The 21940-nt window shown below is 51.6% G+C and overlaps 2 protein-coding genes across 4 annotated transcripts in view; one reads left to right on the plus strand and one right to left on the minus strand.

The window, feature by feature from the left end:
- Positions 1–1990: 1990 nt before the first annotated feature.
- LOC101395489 (carboxyl-terminal PDZ ligand of neuronal nitric oxide synthase protein) overlaps positions 1991–21940 on the minus strand; it is a 283171-nt gene continuing 263221 nt past the window's right edge. For both annotated transcript variants that reach the window (XM_004424825.3, XM_004424824.3), the window contains exons 10-12: positions 20987–21139; positions 6483–6792; positions 1991–5624 (exon numbers count right to left, since the gene is read on the minus strand). In XM_004424825.3, the coding sequence (XP_004424882.3) occupies positions 5126–5624; positions 6483–6792; positions 20987–21139 (962 nt within the window). In that variant the 3' untranslated portion in view covers positions 1991–5125. The remainder of the gene's footprint in view (positions 5625–6482; positions 6793–20986; positions 21140–21940) is intronic.
- SPATA46 (spermatogenesis associated 46) lies at positions 11606–14509 on the plus strand. Of its 2 annotated transcripts, none has more exons than XM_004424826.3 (3): positions 11606–11723; positions 13197–13310; positions 13986–14509. In XM_004424826.3, exons 1-3 carry the CDS (start codon positions 11621–11623, stop codon positions 14507–14509), a joined length of 741 nt encoding a protein of 246 aa, XP_004424883.3. In that variant the 5' UTR covers positions 11606–11620. The 2 variants fall into 2 exon arrangements, with proteins under 2 accessions (XP_004424883.3, XP_087274795.1); XM_087418669.1 differs by lacking the exon at positions 11606–11723 and adding an exon at positions 11795–11873.

Raw genomic sequence — 21940 nt, forward strand, 5'->3', positions numbered from 1 at the left:
ATGGAGACAAGAGGACATAGAGTACAAGTAGAGAGAGTTTTAGAACATGCCCAGGATTCAGGGATTTCAAAGGAATTCCAAGGTCTGACAGCAGAGTAAATTGACCAAGAAGGAATTCTCTGAGTTTGGGGCAGCACCTGAGACATAGTCCTGAATTAACTAATGCACTAAATTCTGAATACCAGCTGGGGTTCCCCACCAGCCCATGTGGACTTCAGGAATGAAGTGGGTTTCCTGATGACCCATGATTGCTAGTTTCCTTCAGCAAGTACTGTAGGCAGATTAAGCTCAAAGGAACACTCAGTTGAAATTAATCCGCCCCTCCCCACCCCATTTTGGTGATTCCATTGTATTTTCAAATCCTGCTAACGCAGCCTGTTAGCATAAAGCTGAGGAGGCCAGGTACAATGGCGTCCTCACCCACCTCAGCATAGCGGAGGGAGAGAGAGGGAGAGAGAGGGAGGGGGAGGGAGGGGGAGGGAGGGGGAGGGAGGGGGAGAGAGAATAAGGTCTCCCTTTTCCACCAACATTGGCACAGTGCCGGAAACACACTTTGCTCACGGTAGGGGCTTGGATATATTGTCTGAATAAGTGCATCTTTGTACCCCAGCTTCTAGACCAATGGCTCAGCTTAGAGTATTAAAAAACATGACATATGAATATATGCATACCCATTTTTACACTTAAAAATTTCCTTAAAAAATTTTATTTTTACACAATTTTTCGTACTTGAGCTTAGCCAAAAATAACTACTTTGCATCATAGTGGGAAAGAAAGGCATATTAAAGGCCCATTTCACACCTGCGTGACTGCAGAGTAGATCCTGAAGCCATCCAATGGGAGAGGTAGCCCCACGGACAGTCGCTGGAGCTTACGCTTAAAGGAAAAAGTGGCTATTGTATTTTCAATGCCCTTTTCCCCACGCATGGAATATGTTGACTTGGTTTTTGTATTACTCCTGCCTTCTCAGAACAATATGCAGCACCCCACTGCAGAGCAAGCGAGCAACCTTACAGCACCCGTTGTTTTCTTGCACATCTTCTGAAAAATGAAGTGTAGGAGTGGAATTCAATGCAGAAAAGCCTGGAGACTCAGCCTCATACCCAGGACACGTCTGATGCGGAGCCTGGGACCACTGCGTGCTGAACTGTAGATTCTAACCCCCCACGTGGTCATGGGGGCAAATGACAAGGGCTGGGCAGAGAGGCCCCATCCTTCACCCTCTAGAAATGTGTTCGGCTTCTGTGAACAGACTAAATGCCTCTTTTCCTTCCCTTTCCTCTCTCTTCTCCACTTCCTCCTATTAAGGAAGTTTAAGGCCTCACTGATTCTCAGCTGTGTGAGTCCTCTGGGTCCCTGGTTCTGACACTGGCCTGGGGGCAGCAGGGGAGCAAAGGGGCTCAGGCTAGCTCTGCTGCAAGCCACACTCTCTCAATAAGCGAGCAGCAAGGTGGCCCCAGTCTGGGGGAAGGCCTGTCAGCAGCTCTGGGATTTTACTGACATTTACTGATGACTCAGACTGAGAGCAGCAGCTCTGCTCCCTCTCTGAATACTGTCTGCACACGTGCACACACGCAACTCTGTCCTCTCCTTGGTGGAAGGCGGCTATGGACCCCAGGTTGAGTTACTGGCCTGAAGGACAATCTGGGAGTCACTTGCATCTCCTCCCTGCTTTCCTCTTGAGGAGGGTCTTACCTGTGCTCGTCATGGTGATGCTCCTGAAACAGCCATAGGTCGAGTTGGAAGAGGGACACTTTCATGGCGGCCAGTTAGGGGAACGCATGATGGCATATCCTGAGAGATCGTTTTCCCCCAAGGGTCTCAGGTTGGCGGCCTGTCAGCAGCGCCCATCTTCCTCACATTTCTATCTCCCTCACATCTCACTCTTCCAGCCTCCCAAAGGAAAATGCCAATGCTCTCCGCCCGACAACTCAGGCTTGAGAAAACCAACCGCTTCCCATCAGTCAGGAGAAAGAAAAAAAAAACCCAGTAAAACTAAACCAAATCATTTTATTGCGCAGTGTCCTTCTACCAGAAAATTACTAAAAATATAAATATAAAATCTCTAGAAAATACTCAGATCTGTAATCTTCCCCAAACTGGGGCCAAACTCTTTGTTCTTGAGTAGTCAATAGATTACATGCATGTCTGTCTTCATATCGTCCACATACGTAACACAGACACATTGTTCTCCGTGCAGGGGAATATGCCATCCTCCTGCCAGGTTCTGGAAGCTCACTGTGTCATCTAACAGGGTAAAGCTACGTGCTGAGTATGGGGTTGGGGGAGAAGAGACTCTGGGGCCCCAACTTCCTTATGTGGACATAGAAGACTGCTCCTTCATTCCTCCTTGTTACTCTGCCCTTGGGCCGACTGGGGGCCAAGCTCCCAGAGAAGCTGGCCTCAGCGCGGGCTGTGTGTGTGCACGTGTGCGGTGGGTGGGGGCATGCACTTGCTATACTGCAAGCACAGGAAGGTCAGGCTGTCGAGACAGAAGAGCTGGTCTGAGCCCAGGCCCTCAGCAGGATCAGAAGGCGATGCTCCTGCAGGCCTTGGGGTGTCTCTTAGCCCCTAGCACCAGGCAACATCCACAGCAGCTAGGACTAGATTTCAGCCTCAGAGAGCCCCCCGAGGTCGCAGCATCACCCCTGCTGCAGGAGGATGGTGCGGTGATCACAGAGAGGCCACTTAAGATTAGAGCATGGTCCCACGGCCTCTTAGTCGGTATCAGACACGAGTCTGAGGAACTCCGAGTTCACCCTGGTGACAGTCTTGGGACAACCTCGGAGGATCTCTGTGCTGATACTGGGTTTGAGGGCCAGGACTTCAGCCCTGGCTGGGTGTGGCGAGGAGAGCAGGGTGCTTAAGCCAGCGCGGGCCTGCAACGCCTGTGCCTACGGTTACAATATCACCTGGGCAGAGCCACCCTGGTCCCTGGTGGGGGTGGGCGGTCAGCCCCCGAGCACAGGTATCTGCTAAGTTCCCCTATCAGAGAAGCAAACCATGCTTCTGGCATGGAAACTCAGATGAAACTGGGCTAGCTCCCAGCACACGGATTCAGGTTCTCTGCCCCAACCCTCACCTCTGTTTTGTGCAAAACCCCAAGCCATTCTGGGAAAACTCACAGGCCCCCAGATGCTAGTCCTGAGAGCTTCTGAGCATCAAGGTCAGACATCACATCCTTGTGACATTCTTGAAGGCAGGATCTACACATTCAGTAAGAGCCCTGCTCACCTCACTACGGCCCGCAAGGTGCCCAGCATGCAGGGACCCCTGTGGGGAAAGAGAGACAAGGCCTTGCTGTGAGCATGTGGCGAAGCCTTGCTTTCCAGGGCGATGGAAGACAGGGTAGAAGAGGAGGGGTGGGAGGGCTGTGGGAAGGTCGCATGGCTGCAGAAACAAGAATGCAGGAAGGGCAGCCACATCCTGGCAATCCCCACCCCCTAGACGCCTAAGTCTATAGGAGTCAGCTTGGACGTCTCATACGGCAGAGGTGGCAGGGAGGAGAGCGGGAACTGGGTGATGAGATAAAGCGGGAAGTGAGCTCTGGGTGCCCCGGAGCTCAAAGGTGGAAGCCGCACAATGATTAGACAAGCGGAGGCAGCAGGAGTCACAGAAGGAGGCCTGCCCGCTGGATGTGCCCCTCTCAGCCTTCTCCCGGGGAACTGGCCACCCTGTCCAAGAAAAGGGATGTGCTCTTCTTGCTGCAAAGGCCCCCAGGGTGGGAATCACCCCCTGACAGGGTCTCCTGGCCACAGGAAGACAGCACGACAGGACCCCTGGCAGGAGACAGGAACACAAAAGTGGGTTAACCCAGGAGGGCAGGAGCCAATTGGGGTTGGATGAACCGAGTCACATAGATCCTCACGGCAGGTTGAGAGAGGACCATGTGGCATCAGGACAAGGGAACGGCAGGCCAGGGGCCCCTCTAGGGAGACCAGGGTGGTGGGAGGCGCAGGCAATTTCAGCACAAGAGCAAAGCACCTCCACTCAATGGACAGTAGTTTACCTCCGCGACTGTTCTCACTGCGTCCCACTCCCTCACATTCCCCACTCTAGCTCTGGCACTAACCATGCCTGGACCCTAGAACTGCATCATTTCTGCAGTGGGTGGTCCCTGACGAGCTGCTCTGATCCCCGGTGACTGCTCTTTCCTCATCCTGTTTTCACCGTCTTCTCCACTACTTCTGCTTGGGTTCTCTTGGCCCTGAAAGCCAAGTTCCTGGACCCTCCCTGAAAACAAGATCAGAATATGCTCTGCTGCTTCTGCGGGGGCCTGCCTAGCCCTGTCTTCACACATAGCAAGGGAAGGCCTGGTCCTTCCTTCTGTGCAGGATCCTAAGCATAGCTGGTCATAGCATCTTCCCAGATAGCACACGGGGCTGGTGCTCTTGGTGGCTGGCTCTGTGCCCTGCCCAAGGACTGCTCACTGTGTTCTCCATCTGGCCAGATGGGAAACACCCAAGAGCCCAGGCAACGAGGCTGCCTCAAGGTGTCAGGGCTGGTAAGCATCTTCTCCAGCCCACAGCCACGGGGGCAGAGACAAGATGACAACCAGGGGCCCATGCTGTCTTGGGACCAGGAGGAGCCCGAGCTGGGCTGTGCTCAGGGTGTGTGGCTTTCCGGGTCTGGGCCATCATCAAGCCAGGCCCACCATTCCTCATCCAGCCCAATTCCCCCTGAGGCAGGAGGCCTCCCGAGCCACCAGAGAGGAGCAAGAAGGAACCAGGGCATGGGGGGGAGAAGAGCAGGGGAGCCGCCAGCATGTGGCGACAGGCAAAGAGAATCCCTGCAAAACCCTATCCAGGGCTGGGGATCCTGCCATTCAGTGGGAAGCCAGGACAACTCAGGAGCAGGGGAGCTCCAACATCCAAGGGCTGCAGCCAGCACCCAGAGGAGCTTACGGAAAATGAGGATCAGGGACGGCACCCCAGTTCCTTTGCCATTCTGCAGACAAACTATGACTACTCGTGGACTTCTGGCCCTGCAACAGCCTGTGTGAGAGAATCGGCTCTCTGCAGGTGCCTTGTGCAAAGGACACAGTGGAGCTGGGGCAAGGGCCAGGGTGCACAGTGGAGGAGAACGCAGAGGGGAAGGGGGTGCCTAGCAGGGAAGAGAAGAGGCTCTACTCAAAGGACAGCAGGTCTGGGTGAGGGCCCTCATTGTCAAGGCTGGAGGTCCGTGCCCGAGGAGGGGGGCTGCTGTCCTCCAGTGACTCAGCCAGGCTGATGGGGCTCAGGCTGAGTTTGAGGCCATTCCTCTCGATGAGGCCAGGGGAGGAGGCCCTTCTGCACTCAGTCATCTTTAGCTTGGATTCGTCCTGGCTGTCCTTGTGGATTAGATCGGGTACCGACAGGGAAACCTCTCCATTGGGCAGAGCCTCGCCCCTATCCCTCATTTCCATGGTGGCCTCTGGCTGTGAAGCGTCTGCTGGGACAGGCTGGGCAGAGGGAGGGGAGTCCTGGGGCTGCCCAAGGGACAGCTCTGTCCCATACTCCAGACTGCTTAGGACAGGCTGTGATGAAATCAGCATGTCCTGGGTGGTCTTCAGGGCCCGAGGGGTTCGCTTCCTGGTTATGGGAGGCGGAGGATCCAGCCGAGGGAACGCTTCTTGCAGGGCTGACCTGTGCGGTTGAGGACAATAAACACACTTGCTGTAAGGATGGCGAGACACGTTTCTGCTGCATTCTCACTCCTCTGACTCCAACGGCACTTTCGACTCCCTCACCCAGGAAGCGCTTTACCCTTCGGGCTCTCATACTGGGTTTAGCACGTGGGTCTTAGCAGTCAAGCACAACAACAGGCTTTTGGCCTGTCACTTCCTCACTTAGTGTTCATAGCAGCCCAAAGCGTTAACACTGGACCACCAGTAAACTGCGTCACATCAGAACCTACGCAATGAGCCCCGTAAAGGACACTACCACCTCGGGAGCATGGGGGTTTAAAACAAGGCCTGGGAATGGGGGGGTTACCACAGCAGGCTGCTCCCTCCCCTGCCCCTGTGGGTTCCGACAGACACCCGCTGCTCTTCTACCAACAGTCAGGTCAGTGGTTCACAGGTGTGGGTGGGAATCAGAACCCACCTGGGGAGCTTCTGGGCATTACGTGGGTTCTAGCTCTGCCAATTACTAACTTTGTAACCCTAAGCTACTCACGTTACCTCTTTGAACATGCGTTAACTGCAAAATGGAAATAATATAATCTACTTCAGACGGCTGTTATAAGAGTTAGGTAGAATAATGCAGCTGAAGGGTGTGGCACAGTGTTCAGACATGATGGGCACTCATAAACATTAGCTATGGTTACAGAAGCCAGCTCCCGTGAACATCGCCCCATCCTTCAGCTGTTCTTCACCTGACAACTTCACGTCCCTTCCTCAGGGTCATTCTCCCCTGGAGACACCACAGTTCGTCCGTGAATCTCTTCTAGTGGGTCCACAGAACTGTAGGGATGTTGGGGCAGGAAGGGGGATACACACTCACCTTTCGTCCTCCACATCAGCCCCACCAGCCAGTTGGGCCCCCGCGGTCTTGTTGATCTCCATCGCGCCCACAGTGCCCAGGCTCGAGGGCTCTTTTCTCCGCAGGAAGTCATTAACCTTCGCCCCCATGGCTTTGCCCAGGTTCTTGAGGTGCTGGCTGCTGCCCACCCAGAGTCCCGGCCCGCCAGGCTCCACAGACCCCAGGGTGGCAGAGCTGGGGGCCACCAGCCTGGACAAGTGGGGGAAGGAGCGGCTTGCCTGGAGCTTTGGAGTGAGGGCTGTGTTCAAGTTCTCAAACATGCTGTGGTCGACTAGGAACAAAGAGGGAAAGACAGGGAGACAGTGAGTCGAGGGGAGTGGGGCTTGTCTTTTCCTTATGCCACACCCACAACTTGTAACTTCACAAGGCTTTGGAAATAATCAAGAAAGTTTAGTCAGCAAAGACACTCTTGAACCTTCTAATCCAGTTTTCTTGATGGGACGTGTGACTAGAAATTCTAGTTCTGCCTCAACCAAGTTAATCAGTGATGAACTCTAGCCATAAAAAAGCTAACTACTGATCCTTTAAACCTGCCTCCTTGACTCACAGCTTGACCGCTTACCTTGGGGTCACCAAGCCCTTTGAGGTAAGAAAGTGAGGAGGAAGCAATGCAATATGACATTTTTATTTTGCTGTGAACACACGCTGAGCTCTCTGACTCAAGCACTGGGACAGAAGCCAGTGGAGGGATGGCAAGTGCGAGGCCTGGGGCTGGAAGCTCCCCACTGAAAAGCCATGTGTGGCGCACATTTCCTCCATGGAAAAATGGGCCAGCAGTTGCTCACTTCTCCTGAGGTGGAACTTGGGAGAATGGGCCAGCAGCCTGCAGAGAGATGCTACGTGGTGCTTCAGAACCAGGTCACACCAAATGGACAAGCACTTGGTGCCAACAAAGCAGGAGGACCTTGACAAGCACCAGCGCACTTAATCCTCAAGACAACCTAGTGAGGTGGGGCATGGTAAAGTATCTATTTATAGATGAGGAAGATGGGGCTCAGAGTAATGAACTGCCAGGCCTGAGGTCACAGGGCTAATTACTGGAGGGGCTGGAACTAGAACTCAGGTTTTCTCACCCAAAGCTCAGGGCTCTTTCCAATACTCTGCCCAGCCTTGGGGGATCACAGAACAGTTGCCTAAACATGCCCAGTAGATGATCCTTCTCTTAGGGATCTCTCTCTGGCTAGAACGATTCACTCAAAGGGCTGGATGTAGACCCACTGGGTTGTAAACATTTGCAGGGCAGAGGCCAAGTCTCATTCATCTTTGTACCTTCACCAGCTGGCCTGGGTCTAGTACCTAGTAGCTGCTCAATAAGTATCTCGAATTGATGTGTCAAACCCATTGTGCAGATGGAGAACTGTGGAGGCCAAGATCATAGCTCCAAGGTTTGTAGTTGGAACGGCTAGAGCTCAGGGCTCTAAGCCATGCTGTCCAGATACTCACATTGGGGCACCCTCTCCTCACCTTGAAATCCAGCTCAATCCTCAAGGTAGGCAGACCCACTCTGGGGCCTTGGAAACAGGCCTGAGGTTTCTGTCCTTCCCAACTGCCCCAGATATTTTATCAGTCTGGGGGAAGAAGAGGTTATATTTGGTCACTAGCCTCCTCTCCAAGTCAACACCTCTGCTAAGTGCCTATTTTCAGTGAGCCTTCCTAAGAGTAACTGAGGTTAGGGTAGACTTTTTCTTCTGTCGGACTTACGCATAAAGCAGTTCTCTGTGCCCTGCACTGCTGAGTCTTGGGCCAGGGAAACAGTTCTCTTTATTGTGGTTCCAGCAGAGATATCCCTTCTGAGCCAACTACCTAGATAAGCCATATTCTAAGGGTCTTTGGGCAGCAGGAGGAAGCTGTGGGAAGAGGAGTGGAGCTCTCCCTCTGTGGGGATGAACCCCATGGTCTTCATCTCTGTAACTGCCCCAATCCACGTGCAGGGAACGCACCACCACAGAGGGGACATGCCAGGAACTCGATTAGAGCATCCTTGGGATATGGGGTGCAGAGCTGACCGGTTCAGGCTGGCTGGGCTCCAGGTATAGACCCACCACACCAGCAGGAGTTCCCAACCCACTCCTACAACAGGGTTATTAACTCCTGATTCTTCTCCTAAGAGTGTATCTTGCCATGTCACCCACTTTTGCAGAATTTGCCTATCACATCCTTCTCATTTTTCTTTAATCATGAAATCTGCGAGCTGGCAGAGAAGCCCTTGGAAACTAAAGCATTTAACTATTTTCTCCCAAAGCCGAAAGTATTTGGGCCACCATGAAAGCAGAGCAAATGTTCAAGAGAGGTATGCTGGGGAAGGCACACCTCTCCCCTTCCCGCCACTTCCTGGCTCAGATATTTCCGTGGTGGTTTCCTCATTGGTTTAAAGTAAATTTTCAGAGCAGACACACTCATTTCTAAAAGTGTAAGTACCAAAAACACCTGTCAAAGTGATCCGTAACTTGTGAGCTCCTATTATTATTATTTTAAAAACACATTCTAATAAACATAAATAACTTTTGGATTATGCACCATTTTGGATATCCTGTATTTCTTCCTCTCTTCCCTTCAGAATGTATACACTGAATTCTTAAGTATTAAAGACAGACCATCACACATTCTCTTTACAATTCTCTAAGTCTTTCTGGCAAATACATCTTGTCTCTGTAATAAAATGGTAAGTTCCTCAAAGAGATGTGGCATCTTAAGTGATTTTTATTTTCTATAATGCTCAGGATACGGCCTTGCACAATGGCAGGCATTTAATAAGTTAGTTTAATTGACTTTTTATATGAATACTTAAAAACTGACTGCATTATCGGCTGACATCGTAGAGAAACTGTTTCCAAGCCTTTTTGCATTTACAAGAGCCACTCAAAACCACTCCTCTGGTGGTGGTCTGCAGGGGCTCTTGAGGTCAGGCTGGGAGAAACTGCCCTTCTCTCCAAAGCGCCTCTGGCTGGGGCTCCCTTCGTCTCCACATCCAAGGTACATGAAATAAGCCCCTTTTCTGCTGATGCACTAATGACACTCACACTCCGTCCCTCCCTTCCTTGGGACTGGAAGCTTGGTGGTGCAGAAAGTAATGGCAATGGTGGAAAGAAAGATTATGGGACCCCGGTTGAGTGGCCCTCCCAACAGCACCCCCCAACATGCACACACCCAAGCAGAGGAGAGCAGTGGGGGTGTAAGTCATCCATAAGAAAGACAGTATCTTACCTGTCTGAGAAAGGGGCTCGGAAGGCAAGTGGGAAACAAACGAGAGAGAGACACATTTTATGTAGCGACCGACCACTTCGAGAGTGTCACCTGCCTGGGCCACCAGCAACAACGTACCAAGAGGATACAGCATGCAAGACATAGGCCCTGCTACTAGGAGTATAACAAACCCTGGATAACCAGGTTCCCATAAACTTTTCAACAACTAAACTAAAACAGTCGTATTCTAAAAACTCTAGAAACAGAAACTGATGTGGCCTCCCATATTTCCCCAATGTTTTGAGCCCCCTTTATATTAAGTATATCTGAAGTTCCACTTAGCTGGCAGTGGGAGGAATGTAATGGGCCAAGGCTGGATGAAATGCTAAGTCTTCTGGATCCTGTGCATCACTCATTTCTATACTGTCTCATTTCCACATGTAAATCACTAAGTTTTAGACCAGGAAGATGTCCACCCACTCCAACTGTCTAAATTAACAAAATGGGAAGAAAAACAGGTGGCAGAGAGGTTTGCGTAATACTGCAGAGGGAACTAATGGCGGAGTGGGGATTAGAACTCACACATGTGCACTCCCAGACCCATGATCTTTCTCGACACCACGATGGCCAAGGGAAATTGCCAATAGCCTCAAAGTTGCCAAAGCCCATGGCGTCAATTTACATTCCAACTCTTTCTAACATTCCAAACCAGGCTATGAGGGAGGCACACAAAGAAATCATGGTCTCCACACTGTCTTGCAAATGTGTAAGTACTATGAATAAATACAGATAGGAAGGCAACTCTGGGCTCTCGTGTGCAGAAGCTCACACACTCACTCCACACACAGCAAGAGGAGCCCACTGTTACTCACGGAGTGGGCCAGAGCTTTCCAACACAGCATAAACACATCCACATTTAGATCTGAAGCACTGTATGTATCTAGTTGACACCTGTCGTGAGTATCTAGAATGGGGCACCCTCAGCTTATATTCAAAGTGACATCATCATCTTTCATCCTTATTCCACATCCCTCTAGCGTACTAGGTTGTTATATGACAAAAGTGAAGCAAAGAGAAGGAGCAACCTTGCCACTCTGGAGTCCACAGTCTCACCAGCAAATTGCCTATAAGGAGCAAAATGGTGTTGAGTAAGCCACCCATTTGTGTTTTAGTCATTTACTAAAAATACCACGAACCATTTAAAACAATACCTGGTCCCTATCCTTAGGAAGTACACGTTGAAGTATTTAGGTACAAAAGGACTTTGTGTTTGTAACTTACCTTCAAATAGCTCAGAAAAAAAAATGTATACACAAAGAGTCAGAGAGAGGGAGGCAGAGAGGGAACTGATAAAGCAAAACGCATAAAAGGTTAACAAATAGGAAAATCTGGATACAGGGTATACGGATGTTTTTTGTACTAATTTTATTTTTGTAACTTTTTAATAAGTCTGAAATTATTTCCAAAGAAAATGTAAAAAATATACCCCAAACCAAAAAACAGAAACTAAAGCAAAACAACAAAAATATCTGGTTCAGAGTTCAGGCAGATGAAGAAGGAAAGCAAGGATGTCTTTCAGAGAAGACAGAGGTTCCCAGAGCTGGGGGGTGACAGCAACGGCACAGGAAAGCAAAGCGGAGCACACAGGTTACGCCACTATCAAATCTCCACCACATTCTTCTTTCTCGCTGGGTATTCTCAATCAAGGCAGACTACTGAGGAACGACAAGTCAAAATAATTTTATCCTGCTTGCAACAGACTCCATCCATCTTTGAAAGGGATAAACTAGCTGGTGAGTGGAATCATGGGACTTCCTTGTGATGTCAGCTGTGCTCAGAATGTTTATCGTCTAGACAACCCCATCAAGCCCTTCGGCAGCAGGTGTGTGACCTCCATACTCCACGGTCGTCAGACGATGGAGAACTTCTCACTCCTCAGCATTTCTGGACCTCGAATCTCTTCCTCTGCCCTGAGCACTTTTCCTGATATTATGTCCTCACATGCCACCAGCTTGCCAGGTAAACTCTGTTGTCACTAGTACCATAAAAATGTGGTTTTTTGAAGCTTTTAATTGAGTACTCTACAGATCATGTTACAGGACCATGATTTAGTGAGAAAGTCCAATTACACATGGGGAGAAAATAATTTTTCAAAATGCTGCACTCATGGTAAGTAGTTCCTGCTGATTATTTATTTCTGGCAAGGAAAGGATGAGGGAAACATTTGTTGTCAAGTTTTTTCCTCTAGAGTCTGCATGAAATTTCAAGGTAATGGTCTATCTATATAAAGAGTATGTGCTAGTTTTAGCCCTGTTTTGACAAGCTAGAGAATATCTAGACTTATCAGACTATCAGTAGGAACCTAAGAGAGAGCGTAACTGATAAGCACATCATGGAATAAAGTTGGGCGCTCTGAGGACTTACTAGTGTGGTCTGTGCACCTGTGACATCAGCATCACCTGGGAACTTATTAGAAATGCAGAATCTGGGGCCAGCCCAGCAGCACAGTGGTTAAGTTCATGCACTCTGCTTCGGCGGCCCGGGGTTCATGAGTTCAGATTCCAGGCATGGACCTACACACCGCTCATCAAGCCATGCTGTGGCAGCATCCCACATACAAAATACAGGAAGATCAGCACAAATGTTAGCTCAGGGCCAATCTTCCTCAAGCCAAAAGAGGAAGACCGGCAACAGATGCTAGCTCAAGGCCACTCTTCCTCACCAAAAAAAAAAGAAAAAAAAACAGAAATGGAGAATCTCAGGCTGACCCCAGACCTGCCGAATCAGAATCTGCATTTTTAACAGGATCTCCAGGTGATTCCTATGCACATTAAGGTTTGAGAAGTACTGCTCTGTGGAGTAGCTCTCCTAAACATCCGTTTGTCTATATACAGGACACTTATACATCTGTTTCTCAAACTGAGCACAGCTGCTGCTCTGGGATTTGAGGCAGGTCGGCTTTTTATCCGAGTGTTAGCACCCATCCAGGGTATGCAAGGCAGCTAGGGTCCACCTCAACTCTTTCTGGCTGTGGGTGGGAGATGTTTCAACTGGAGAAACCGGCTTTTCATCCTCAAAGGAACCACGTAACACAGCTATGCAGCCTGTGACCAGAGTCGCTCCCTTCCTGGAGCTCTGGGGAGTGCCTAAGGCTGCAATGCAGACACACACGCGCGCGTGCACACACACACGGTGAGCCGCAGGAGGGTCAGGAGAGGGGTGGGTCAGGCAGAAAGCTGTCATCTGGTCCACATCTTCAATTCTCCATCAGAGAGAATCTTTCCCAGGTCTCAGTGAAACTGCCCATTTGGAATTCCCCAGTGTGTCACCCAGAATAGCTCTGCCCAGCTGGTGCGAGAGAGGTCATAGTTTCGCTTCAGCTTTGCGATGCCTTAAAGTACCAAGGTTGAGCCTCTAGGCACGTCTGGGGGCATTCCAAGAACAGGACTCCCCACCTCGTCAGCTCACTGGAGTGTTTCTTCTGTAACCCAGGCATTGCTAAGACTGCATTACCCACCGAGGCGTCCAGCCCCGCACAGGCCCTGCCACCTCAGCACCAAAGCAGCGCTCTCCGGCACGGGGTGGTGAACACAGTGCTCTTGCCAGGTGAGGCCTTCTCTGACTCGGGCGGGCACAAGTGACCAGCTGGGAGGACAGGGGCTGCTCCCCTCAGGGAAGGGTGCCTGCGCACTGGAGAACCACCTGCTGCCTTTCCCCTGCAGTCTCCTATCTGGTCCTTCCTTTAGCAGAAACCCACAGGCCTGTGGAGGCCTCCCGCCTCTCCTTGCCTGTCTCTCAGACTGCTGTGGAGCAGGACTTGCTACCTAAGTGGGCTGCTGCACGAAGACAGTGAGGCCGGAAACACGGCCACAACCATTGGTGGCAGAACGAGGAATCGTAGGAGGCCAGAGGTCTGGCTGTCCATTGAGCCACCTGTCTGTCTATCCTTAGAGCAGGCAGAGGAAAGGTGCCTGCAGGGAGGGAAGCACCCGACAAATACCAAGGCTTAGTGATTAAAAGGGGAGTCTCTGCCCAGCGCTCAAACCGCCATTTGTTCCAAAAGAAAAAGCAAGCGGCAGGCAGGGGTACCCTAGACCGCTCTCTCCACCCCATCTTCCGCCTGCTCTCAGAATCGCACTCAGGGCGGGGTGCGCAGTGACCCGCAGTCACGCCGGACTCCCTGCCTTCTTGCCTTTCTGCTTCTCCCACGGCCTTCAGCTCCCCAGGCCTCACTGCCCGCTGCCTGTGGCCTGAGGCTCAGACCAGCCCTTTCCTTTGCAGACTGCATCTTGGGGGACTCCCAGAATGGGGAGCAGCTGAGGCGGAACTGTACCATCTACCGGCCCTGGTTCTCCCCTTACAGCTACTTCATATGCAGGGACAAAGAGAACCACCTGGAGGCCCACAGCTTCCCAGAGGTGCAGCGGGACGAGGGCAGCGGGGACACCTGCCTTCCCGAGGACATGGCTGAGAGCATCTGCTCGTCCTCTTCCTCCCCAGAGAACACCTGCCTCCAAGAGGCCACCAAGAAATCCAGGCACGGCATGGACTCCGTGGACTACATCACGTCCCGAGACATTCTAATGGCCTCCAAGTGGCACCTGGGCCAGCAGAATGGCTACAAGTGCGCGTCCTGCTGCCGCATGTACCCCACCCTGCACTCCCTCAAGAGCCACATCAAAGGGGGCTTCAAGGAGGGCTTCAGCTGCAAGGTGTACTACCGTAAGCTCAAAACCCTCTGGTGCAAGGAGAAGGCCCGGCCGGGAGACAGGCTCTCCTTGGGCAGCTGCCAGGCCTTCAAGTAGCCCCGCTGGATGGCGGCAGCTCTTGTTAGTGGACCCCTCAGGTAAATAGGGGATGAAGCCTATTTATGTCTCCAGAGAGATGTCAATAAACCCAAGTTAGTCACAGCCTTCTGTCAAGTCTGAGGTCACCTTGCACCACCTGCTGTCCTTCCCAGCCCCAGGTCCCCAACCCATTCTCTTTTGGCTAATGGTTGCTTAGCAACACCAGGCTCACCTCCCTGCCCCCCACCCTCTTTTTTTTTTTTTTTTTTTTAAAGAAAATACCTCAAGTTTGGTAATATCCTCTAAGATGGTGGTTCTCAAAAAAAGGTACCCAGACCAGGAGTATTAGCGTCCCCAGGGGAATCTGTTAGAAATGAAATCTTCTGACCTACTGAACCAGAAACTCGGGGTAAGCCCCACAATCTGTGTTCTAATCAGCCCTTCAGGTGATTCTGACACAGCTCAAGCCCAAGAACTACTGCCCTAAGACCTTGGCCTTCTTGCTGGTCCCTCTGGGATCAGTCCTTGCCCCATACCAGTGGAGAGCTCACTGAGGGGGGAAGGGTTGAAAGCCCTTTCCTATTGGCATGTGGAAGGTTCCACTGGCAGAACCTCTGCACAGTTTGAAACCTCCTTAGATGTTAGAGCTTCTGAGGGGTGGAAGGGGGGGGATGACATGCCCCTACAAATAAGGTAGAAAAGAGGCCAAGAGGGCTGGGACCCATTCCCACCACACATATCACGATCCTTCACTTAGAAGGGGCACTTCTGGCTGAAGCAGAAGAGAATCGTTTTTGACCCAGGGGCATCTTTGCATGGCTGTGTTGAGTCATGTCAAAACAGGCAGGTAACCATGTGAAAACATTGCTTCCTGTTACCAAGTAATGTCCCAGCAGACAGCCCTGACTCTCATTCCATTTCTGAGCAAACCTCACTGCCAGCTCTCACCCAGAAAAATGGGTGAGCATCAGGGATGCAGCAAGGACATCTGTTTTGCTGTTTTGTTGAAAAAGAAAAGCTGAATGCTTGATGGTCTTACTTTTAGGCCTTGTTTACCTCTCATTTCATCTCCCTAATGACTCAGTGGGCCCTTTTGCCACAGTGGGGCATTTCCTTTCAGGGACCCTGGCACCAATCTTCCCCCTTTATCTCTGCCTCCCCACTGGTTGGCCAATAAGTTGGGTGGAGAGTATCCCCTTACCTTCCAGTGGTCATACAGTAAGTCTTCCCGAAGCCCCACTTTATGGTTTAGCAGAGTCGCTTTAGCTTATCACAGTCCTGCTAAAACATTGTTTATGGTTCCTTCATCCCCCCAGAGTGAGAGAGAGGCTAGACTCAAACCCTACCACGTGCCATGCTGTGAGACCACTCAGCCCCACATCCCATCCCCTGCTCCTCACCCTGCTCTTCTCCCACCCTCCACCTACCCAGCCAGGTCCTCGAGTCTACCTGACTGCAGGCTCCCGCTGGGCCAGGGGCCAGGAGTCCACTCTGGGGTAGGGTGGTCTCTAGGCAACCTACACATGACTCCCAGGGCCCAGTTCCCTGAGGGAGCAGGTGAGTGATTGTGGGCAAGTCTTCAGTCCTCCCTCTGACCTCCTTTCCCTAAATGGAAAAGCCACCTGAGCACTCGAAGGCTACTCCTCACACACATCACTGTGCATGTGTGTCCCCTTGATGGGGCTCTTGAGGGAGTACAGGGAGAAGGACAGGGGGACGGACATGAGGAGGCTGCTCATGGTCTCACCACCGTCTGCGGGAGAGCCGGGAGAGGAATGGACTCCTCATCTGCTCTCGCACCCTCTGCCCAGCCCACATCCCCTCCTCCAGGGCATCTGCATCACAGGCACAGAACACGAAAAAAAGGAGGAAAGCCATCCAACGGCTGGGGACTGAGCCCAGGGCCACAGCATATTCCAATCGCTGCCTGGCAGGTGCTGGAGTTGAGTGTTTTGTCCCTAAGGACAAGGTGCCTTCCACCTTTCACATTTAATGAAGCATCATTACAACTCCAGTAAATTTCTCAGGACAGAGTTGTGAGTAAAGTTTCAGCACAGCAGAAAATGCACTGAGCGCAGAACTGTACTGACCAGCACAGGCCAGCCTCCCCCTCCTCCTCAATTCATTAGAAGATAAACTGTCTCATGCCTGGCTTGGGCCGCTGCCAGGCACCCTACTGGGTGCTTTTAAAATGCAGTCTCATTTACTTTTCATTATAGCTTCGTCCCCATTTTACAGATGAGAAAATAAGGCTCAGTTCAGTTCACTCAGCCAGAAAAGGGCAGAGGGCACGTGAACCTGGTTGGTCTGACCCTCCCAACCTTCCCTTAGGCCTGCGCCTGACAAAGACTTAACAAACCCTCTGCCTTCAAAACGGCTAAAAATTCTGGCCAAAGTTTTCAGAATTTTTTCCAGGTTTCCAGAATGTCGGTTTTGCGAGACCCTGCAGCTCCTCATTTCTCGAACAGCCACTCCCCCCACCCCCTTCACCAGCATTCCTCCTCCCCTTTCATTTCTACTCCCTGCAGGAAAGCCCACATGCCAATGAGTGAGCTGTGCTGCAGTGACATCGTAATCCTTGCAGGTGGGGGTCAGGAGGAGCCTGTTTTGCCTCCAGTATGGACATTTCTGAAATGGATCCATTGAGAATCCTACCAGCTACATATTTCAGACATTTAGTCAGGGAGTCAATGAACTTTTATAAACTTGATGATCTTAGTTATATCTGAAAATATCTATGATGTAATACTTTTCTAAGCACTCAAACTTTGCTGCTACAGCCCATCTACTCCAACAGCTTTGGAGTCTGAAAAGACCTGGGATTGGGAGAGTCTGAAAAAACGAGTGTACACCAGGTTTCTCAACCTGGGCACTACGGACATTTTGGGCTGGATAATTCTTTGTTGTGGGGATTGTCCTGTGCGTTGTAGAATATTTAGCAATATCCCTAGCTTCCACCCACTACATGGCAATAGCATCCCTCCCCCAGTGGTGACAACCAAAAATGTCTCCAGACATTGCCAAATGTCCCCTGGAGGAGCAAAATTGTCCCAGGTGGCAGAGCCTGACCCTACAAGGCTGGTCTATATAAACTGCACCTGAAGGCCCCACCTTCCTTGCAGGAACACGTGAATTCTTTCTAAACACCATACCCTTGGGAACTGTGCGCCACAGAGCTGATGCCACCTGGCTTGGGAAGTGGGGTGGGAGTGAGAGGGGGAGAAGAAGCAGGTAGAATAGAAGAAGCAAGAAAAGACAATGGAAAAGCTTTTAGAAATAAGAAAGGTTTATTTAGCAAAAGCCACTAGACTAGTGACAACATCCAAGGAGTAAGTGCACTTACATGAACAGAATCTTTTCCCAGAGAGTTGATCCAACAGAGTTAATGACACAACAGTTGCAGGAAGTAGAGGCCTCGAGGGTAGGGGGGTGGGAAGAAGCAGTCAGGCAAAGAGTAGATAAAAGGAATCCAGCTCCTAAACCAGAGCAGTTGAGAGGTGAGGCTACAAAGAGGCTTTACAGAGAGCACTGATGTAAGCAGGGATATAAGGAGTATCATTTTCAATCCCAATATACAGTCCATCTGTGCAGAGAAATTCTTTCCTGGCTCTGCAACTGTGAGAGCCTTGTGTGCCCAAGAGTCTGCTGGCACCTGGGGCAGGCGGGGGCAGGGACCCATAAGGTAGGTGCCCCTGGTGTCCACTTGTCCTCCATATAGGGCAGAGTAGAAAGATTAAAAAAGAGAAGTGCAAGAGTTGAGTTAGCAGAGCAAGAAGCAAGGAGGGAGGAGGACAGGGTGACATCGCCGGGAAATCAGGTCTGCAACGTTCCCTTTCCTGCCCAGCGGCTGGTGACCCTTCAAGGCCTCTAGACCTGTCCTTTGTCTCCCATCTCCACACATCCAGTGTGCGCTGGTTTGGATCAAACTGGGGAGGATGCCAACACACAAACCAGCGCTCCAGAGAGAGCCTGGGGAAAGGATGGGCATGGGCAGGTGGAAACCACCATGGGGCACTCTGAGGGCAGGGCTCTTGAATGGGTCCCAAGACAGCAGTGCAATTAACCAGTCTCTCCAACTCTTTAATCTCTCCTCCATTTCCTTTCTTCTTTCCCTTTGCAAGCTTTTCAAGACGCTCTTAGAAACTATCTTCCCCACCCACTCTTTGCCCCACTCCATACAAGCCCTCTCCTACCACCTTCCACACACCGAATCCATTGGCCTCTGGCTTGATCCTCAGCTCCTGCTCGCAGGCACTGGGCCTCCAGAAGCCAGACCTTCCATTCCCCTGAACACTCAAAATTTTAATCATCTAAGTGGTCCCACACTCAAGGAAGCCCAGGTTAGGATTCTGTAAACTAGCTAGGCTCGCCCAAACTGGATTCCTGACACCCGCTCCCGTAGTTTTGTGGACCTAACTTTCCTGGTTCTTCCTTCCCTTGTTTATCTGGACCTACTTCCAACGGTTAATTAGAAAATATAACAAAACAAACAAAACCACCCCTTTCTAACTAAATGCACATTAAGAAAAGAACACAAACTTACTGCTGATTCAAACACCCTGGAGATTCCCATTCTTTTCTCTCTGGTCACTTCTCACAGCCCTACACACATGTATCACCTTCTCTCACACGTGTGTACATATAAGCACACGTGCACCCACACACACGTACCCGTCCTATTTCCACTGACACCTGATGCACCAAGGAAAGTAACATAAAGCTGCATTCATTTCCTTTAATTTGGACTTTCTGGTCTGGAAGAAATCCAACTGTAGCTATAAGAAAAGACCTGCACTTTCATTTATATAAATTATAAAGCAAAGTTAGGGTTGAAGAACTCTATTTTGGGGCAACCATATCCTTACCAAGTGATTCTCAAATAATACTGCAGTCTGGGTCTGTAGCTTGTTGTCCAGGATAAAGACTTAATTCCCCAAACACATGACTCTAGCACATCTCAGTTCTCTCTGCAGGCATCTTTAAATCAGTTAACAGCCACTGATGGCCTTACTGGAGCAAAAGGAGCTTGTCCTCCCTGCCCCCATCAGCCCACTGTACTGAGTGATCTCCAGGCAGGACCTAGATGGCAGAAGATAAGAGACCTGCATAGGGCACTTCTTACAGGTGTGCTCGAGGCACACACCCACAGAAAGACAGGTCAAGGGTGACACGGCTATGGTCCCTGACCTAAGTGGCAGTGATTCTGAAGAGTGGATGTAAGCTATCTCAGCTACCAGCCTGTGTTCGTTTTTTTTGCAGCAAAAACTGACCACTACTGCCCAGTGGAGGGGACAGGTTGAGAGGTAAGGCTGGGGGCTCTGGGTCTCTGAGGCTTCCATAGAGGCAAGAGTGCTACAGAAGCTTCAGCTGGCACAGTCCCTGAGGCAGGACACAGGAGAGAAGGGGCCGCTTCCCAGCCTCCATGTGGATGAGCTGGGCTTGCAGGCAGGAGGTGGGCAGGGCTTCCACACTAAACAGTCAGTCCTAAGTGATATGTGCCAGGAGAGAGGCTGCCCTCCCCACCGGCTTTCACAGCAAAGGCCGAAACCGTGTTAAACTGCCAATCTCCCTCTGAAGCAACACCTAACATCCGGCTAGAGAAAATGTTTGGATCCAATTCATCTGAAAGCTTATCCAATGGGACACATCCCGATTTCACACTCGCACTAAAAGGACTATCCCGTCTTTAATAGCCCAGAGCATCCAACCTCTACAATCTCTGCCAGGGCCTAGAGCAGGAATTACTCCCATAAGGTCAGGGGAGGGGTAGGCAAGCGAAGCATCCCCATGTCCAAACACCAAGTACCTGAGAAGGTACCAATGGCTTCCCTTCATAGTCGGGAGCACGGAGACGGCGAGAGCGAGGGGGCTGCTGGGACATCACACGACAGAGCAAGGAGCCTGATGATGGAGCGGGCGGGGAGCAGGTCCTTCAGCAGCCTGGTGGTCCTCAAGAGGGACCCTCTCCCAAAGCCACGAGCTCTGGAAGGCCCCGCCCTTCCCATCCTGTAGCCACAAGTAGGAGAGAGGAGCCCATTCACCTCTGGGAATCCAATTTCTTCCCCACTTGACCCTCCAAAGCAGAATCCTAATCCTTTTCTGAAACTGTCAACTCTTCGGGCCCCCGGGCATCCTCAGCAGTGCGCGTAGCCGGGCAGCCCCTACCCGGGCGGCAGCCCCGACACGGCCCCTCACACACGGCCGCCTCCTCCGCCTCCTCGCCCCGCGGCACCTACACGGCGATCTCGTCATCCAGGCTGTCCCCCAGCTCCTGCCTCTGCAGGACGTTCAGCAGCCGGGGCAGCTCCTCCTGGGACCACGAGTCGCGCTCCTCGCTCTCGTCCGTGTTGGACTCGTACTCCGAGGCGATGCCCGACTCGCGGAACTTGATGAGCTCCAGGCCGCCCAGGAGCGGCTCGCCCTGCGCCGGGGGCGGGGTGTCCTCGGGCGGGAGGAAGCGGAAACACTCCAGCTTCACCAAGCAGTCGCGCCTACCTAAGGGGCTGCCTGTCGGGTGGGCGAAGTCGGCCAAGCCCGCGCCCAGGGGCGGCGAGTGCAGCTCCTCCGGCTTAGGGGTCGTGGGGTCACACAGCACGGGCAGGGCTCCGGAGCGGAAGGTGATCTCCAGCAAGCTGTCCTGGGAGCCCACTGCGCGGGGAGACAAGAGGGGGAGCAGGCCACATTAGCAAGGTGGGGGGTTTGGGGAGCCAGCCCTCTGACGGCCTGCGCCCCGACCCACTGAGCGGCCCCTCACGGGGGTCTGGGGTCTCTCAGCCCTTCAGCCCTTCCTTCCCCCTCCCCCCGGCCCCCACCCAAGGCATGGGCACGCCAGGCTGGAGCGGGGGAGCTCTGGGACCTCGGTAAAGGCGGGCAACGACAACCACGTGAGGAGCTGGGGGGCCAGCGGATGCCTTCAATGGGGCATGTGACAGGGAAAAGGTACAAATTGAGAGGGCCATGGGAAAAGCATGCGATAATGTTTAGGACAACCTTGTAAACTGGTATTAATTAGGACAGAGCAGGGTCTCAAAAAACAAAAATAAAAATCCAGAGAGGCTTCCAGAGTGGTGAAGTGCAGTGGTTCTCAATCCATACCTGTGGGCCACTTTAAACAATACAGAATCCCAGCCCTGCGCAGATCTACCAATGCAGACTCTCTGTGGGCTGGACCTGAGGATATCTATTTTTTACAAAGCTCTCAGGATAGTGTGGGAGAACGACCCGTATAACAGGGAAAGCATCAGTTTGCAGTTAAACCCAAGTTTGCCTCTTGGCTCTACACCCTGCTAGTCCTGTAACCCTGAGCTAGTTCTTAACCTCCCTGAGTCTGTTTCCTCATCTGTAAAATGGGCATAACGACATCTACCACTACAGGGATCAAATAAGATCATGTCTATTAAATTCTATCACAGTTTCCGGCACAATAGATGACCAATGGATATCTGTTGG

This window comes from Ceratotherium simum, chromosome 2 (assembly GCF_057802395.1).
Source record: "Ceratotherium simum simum isolate JZ-2026a chromosome 2, ASM5780239v1, whole genome shotgun sequence".
Lineage (NCBI taxonomy): Eukaryota > Metazoa > Chordata > Mammalia > Perissodactyla > Rhinocerotidae > Ceratotherium > Ceratotherium simum.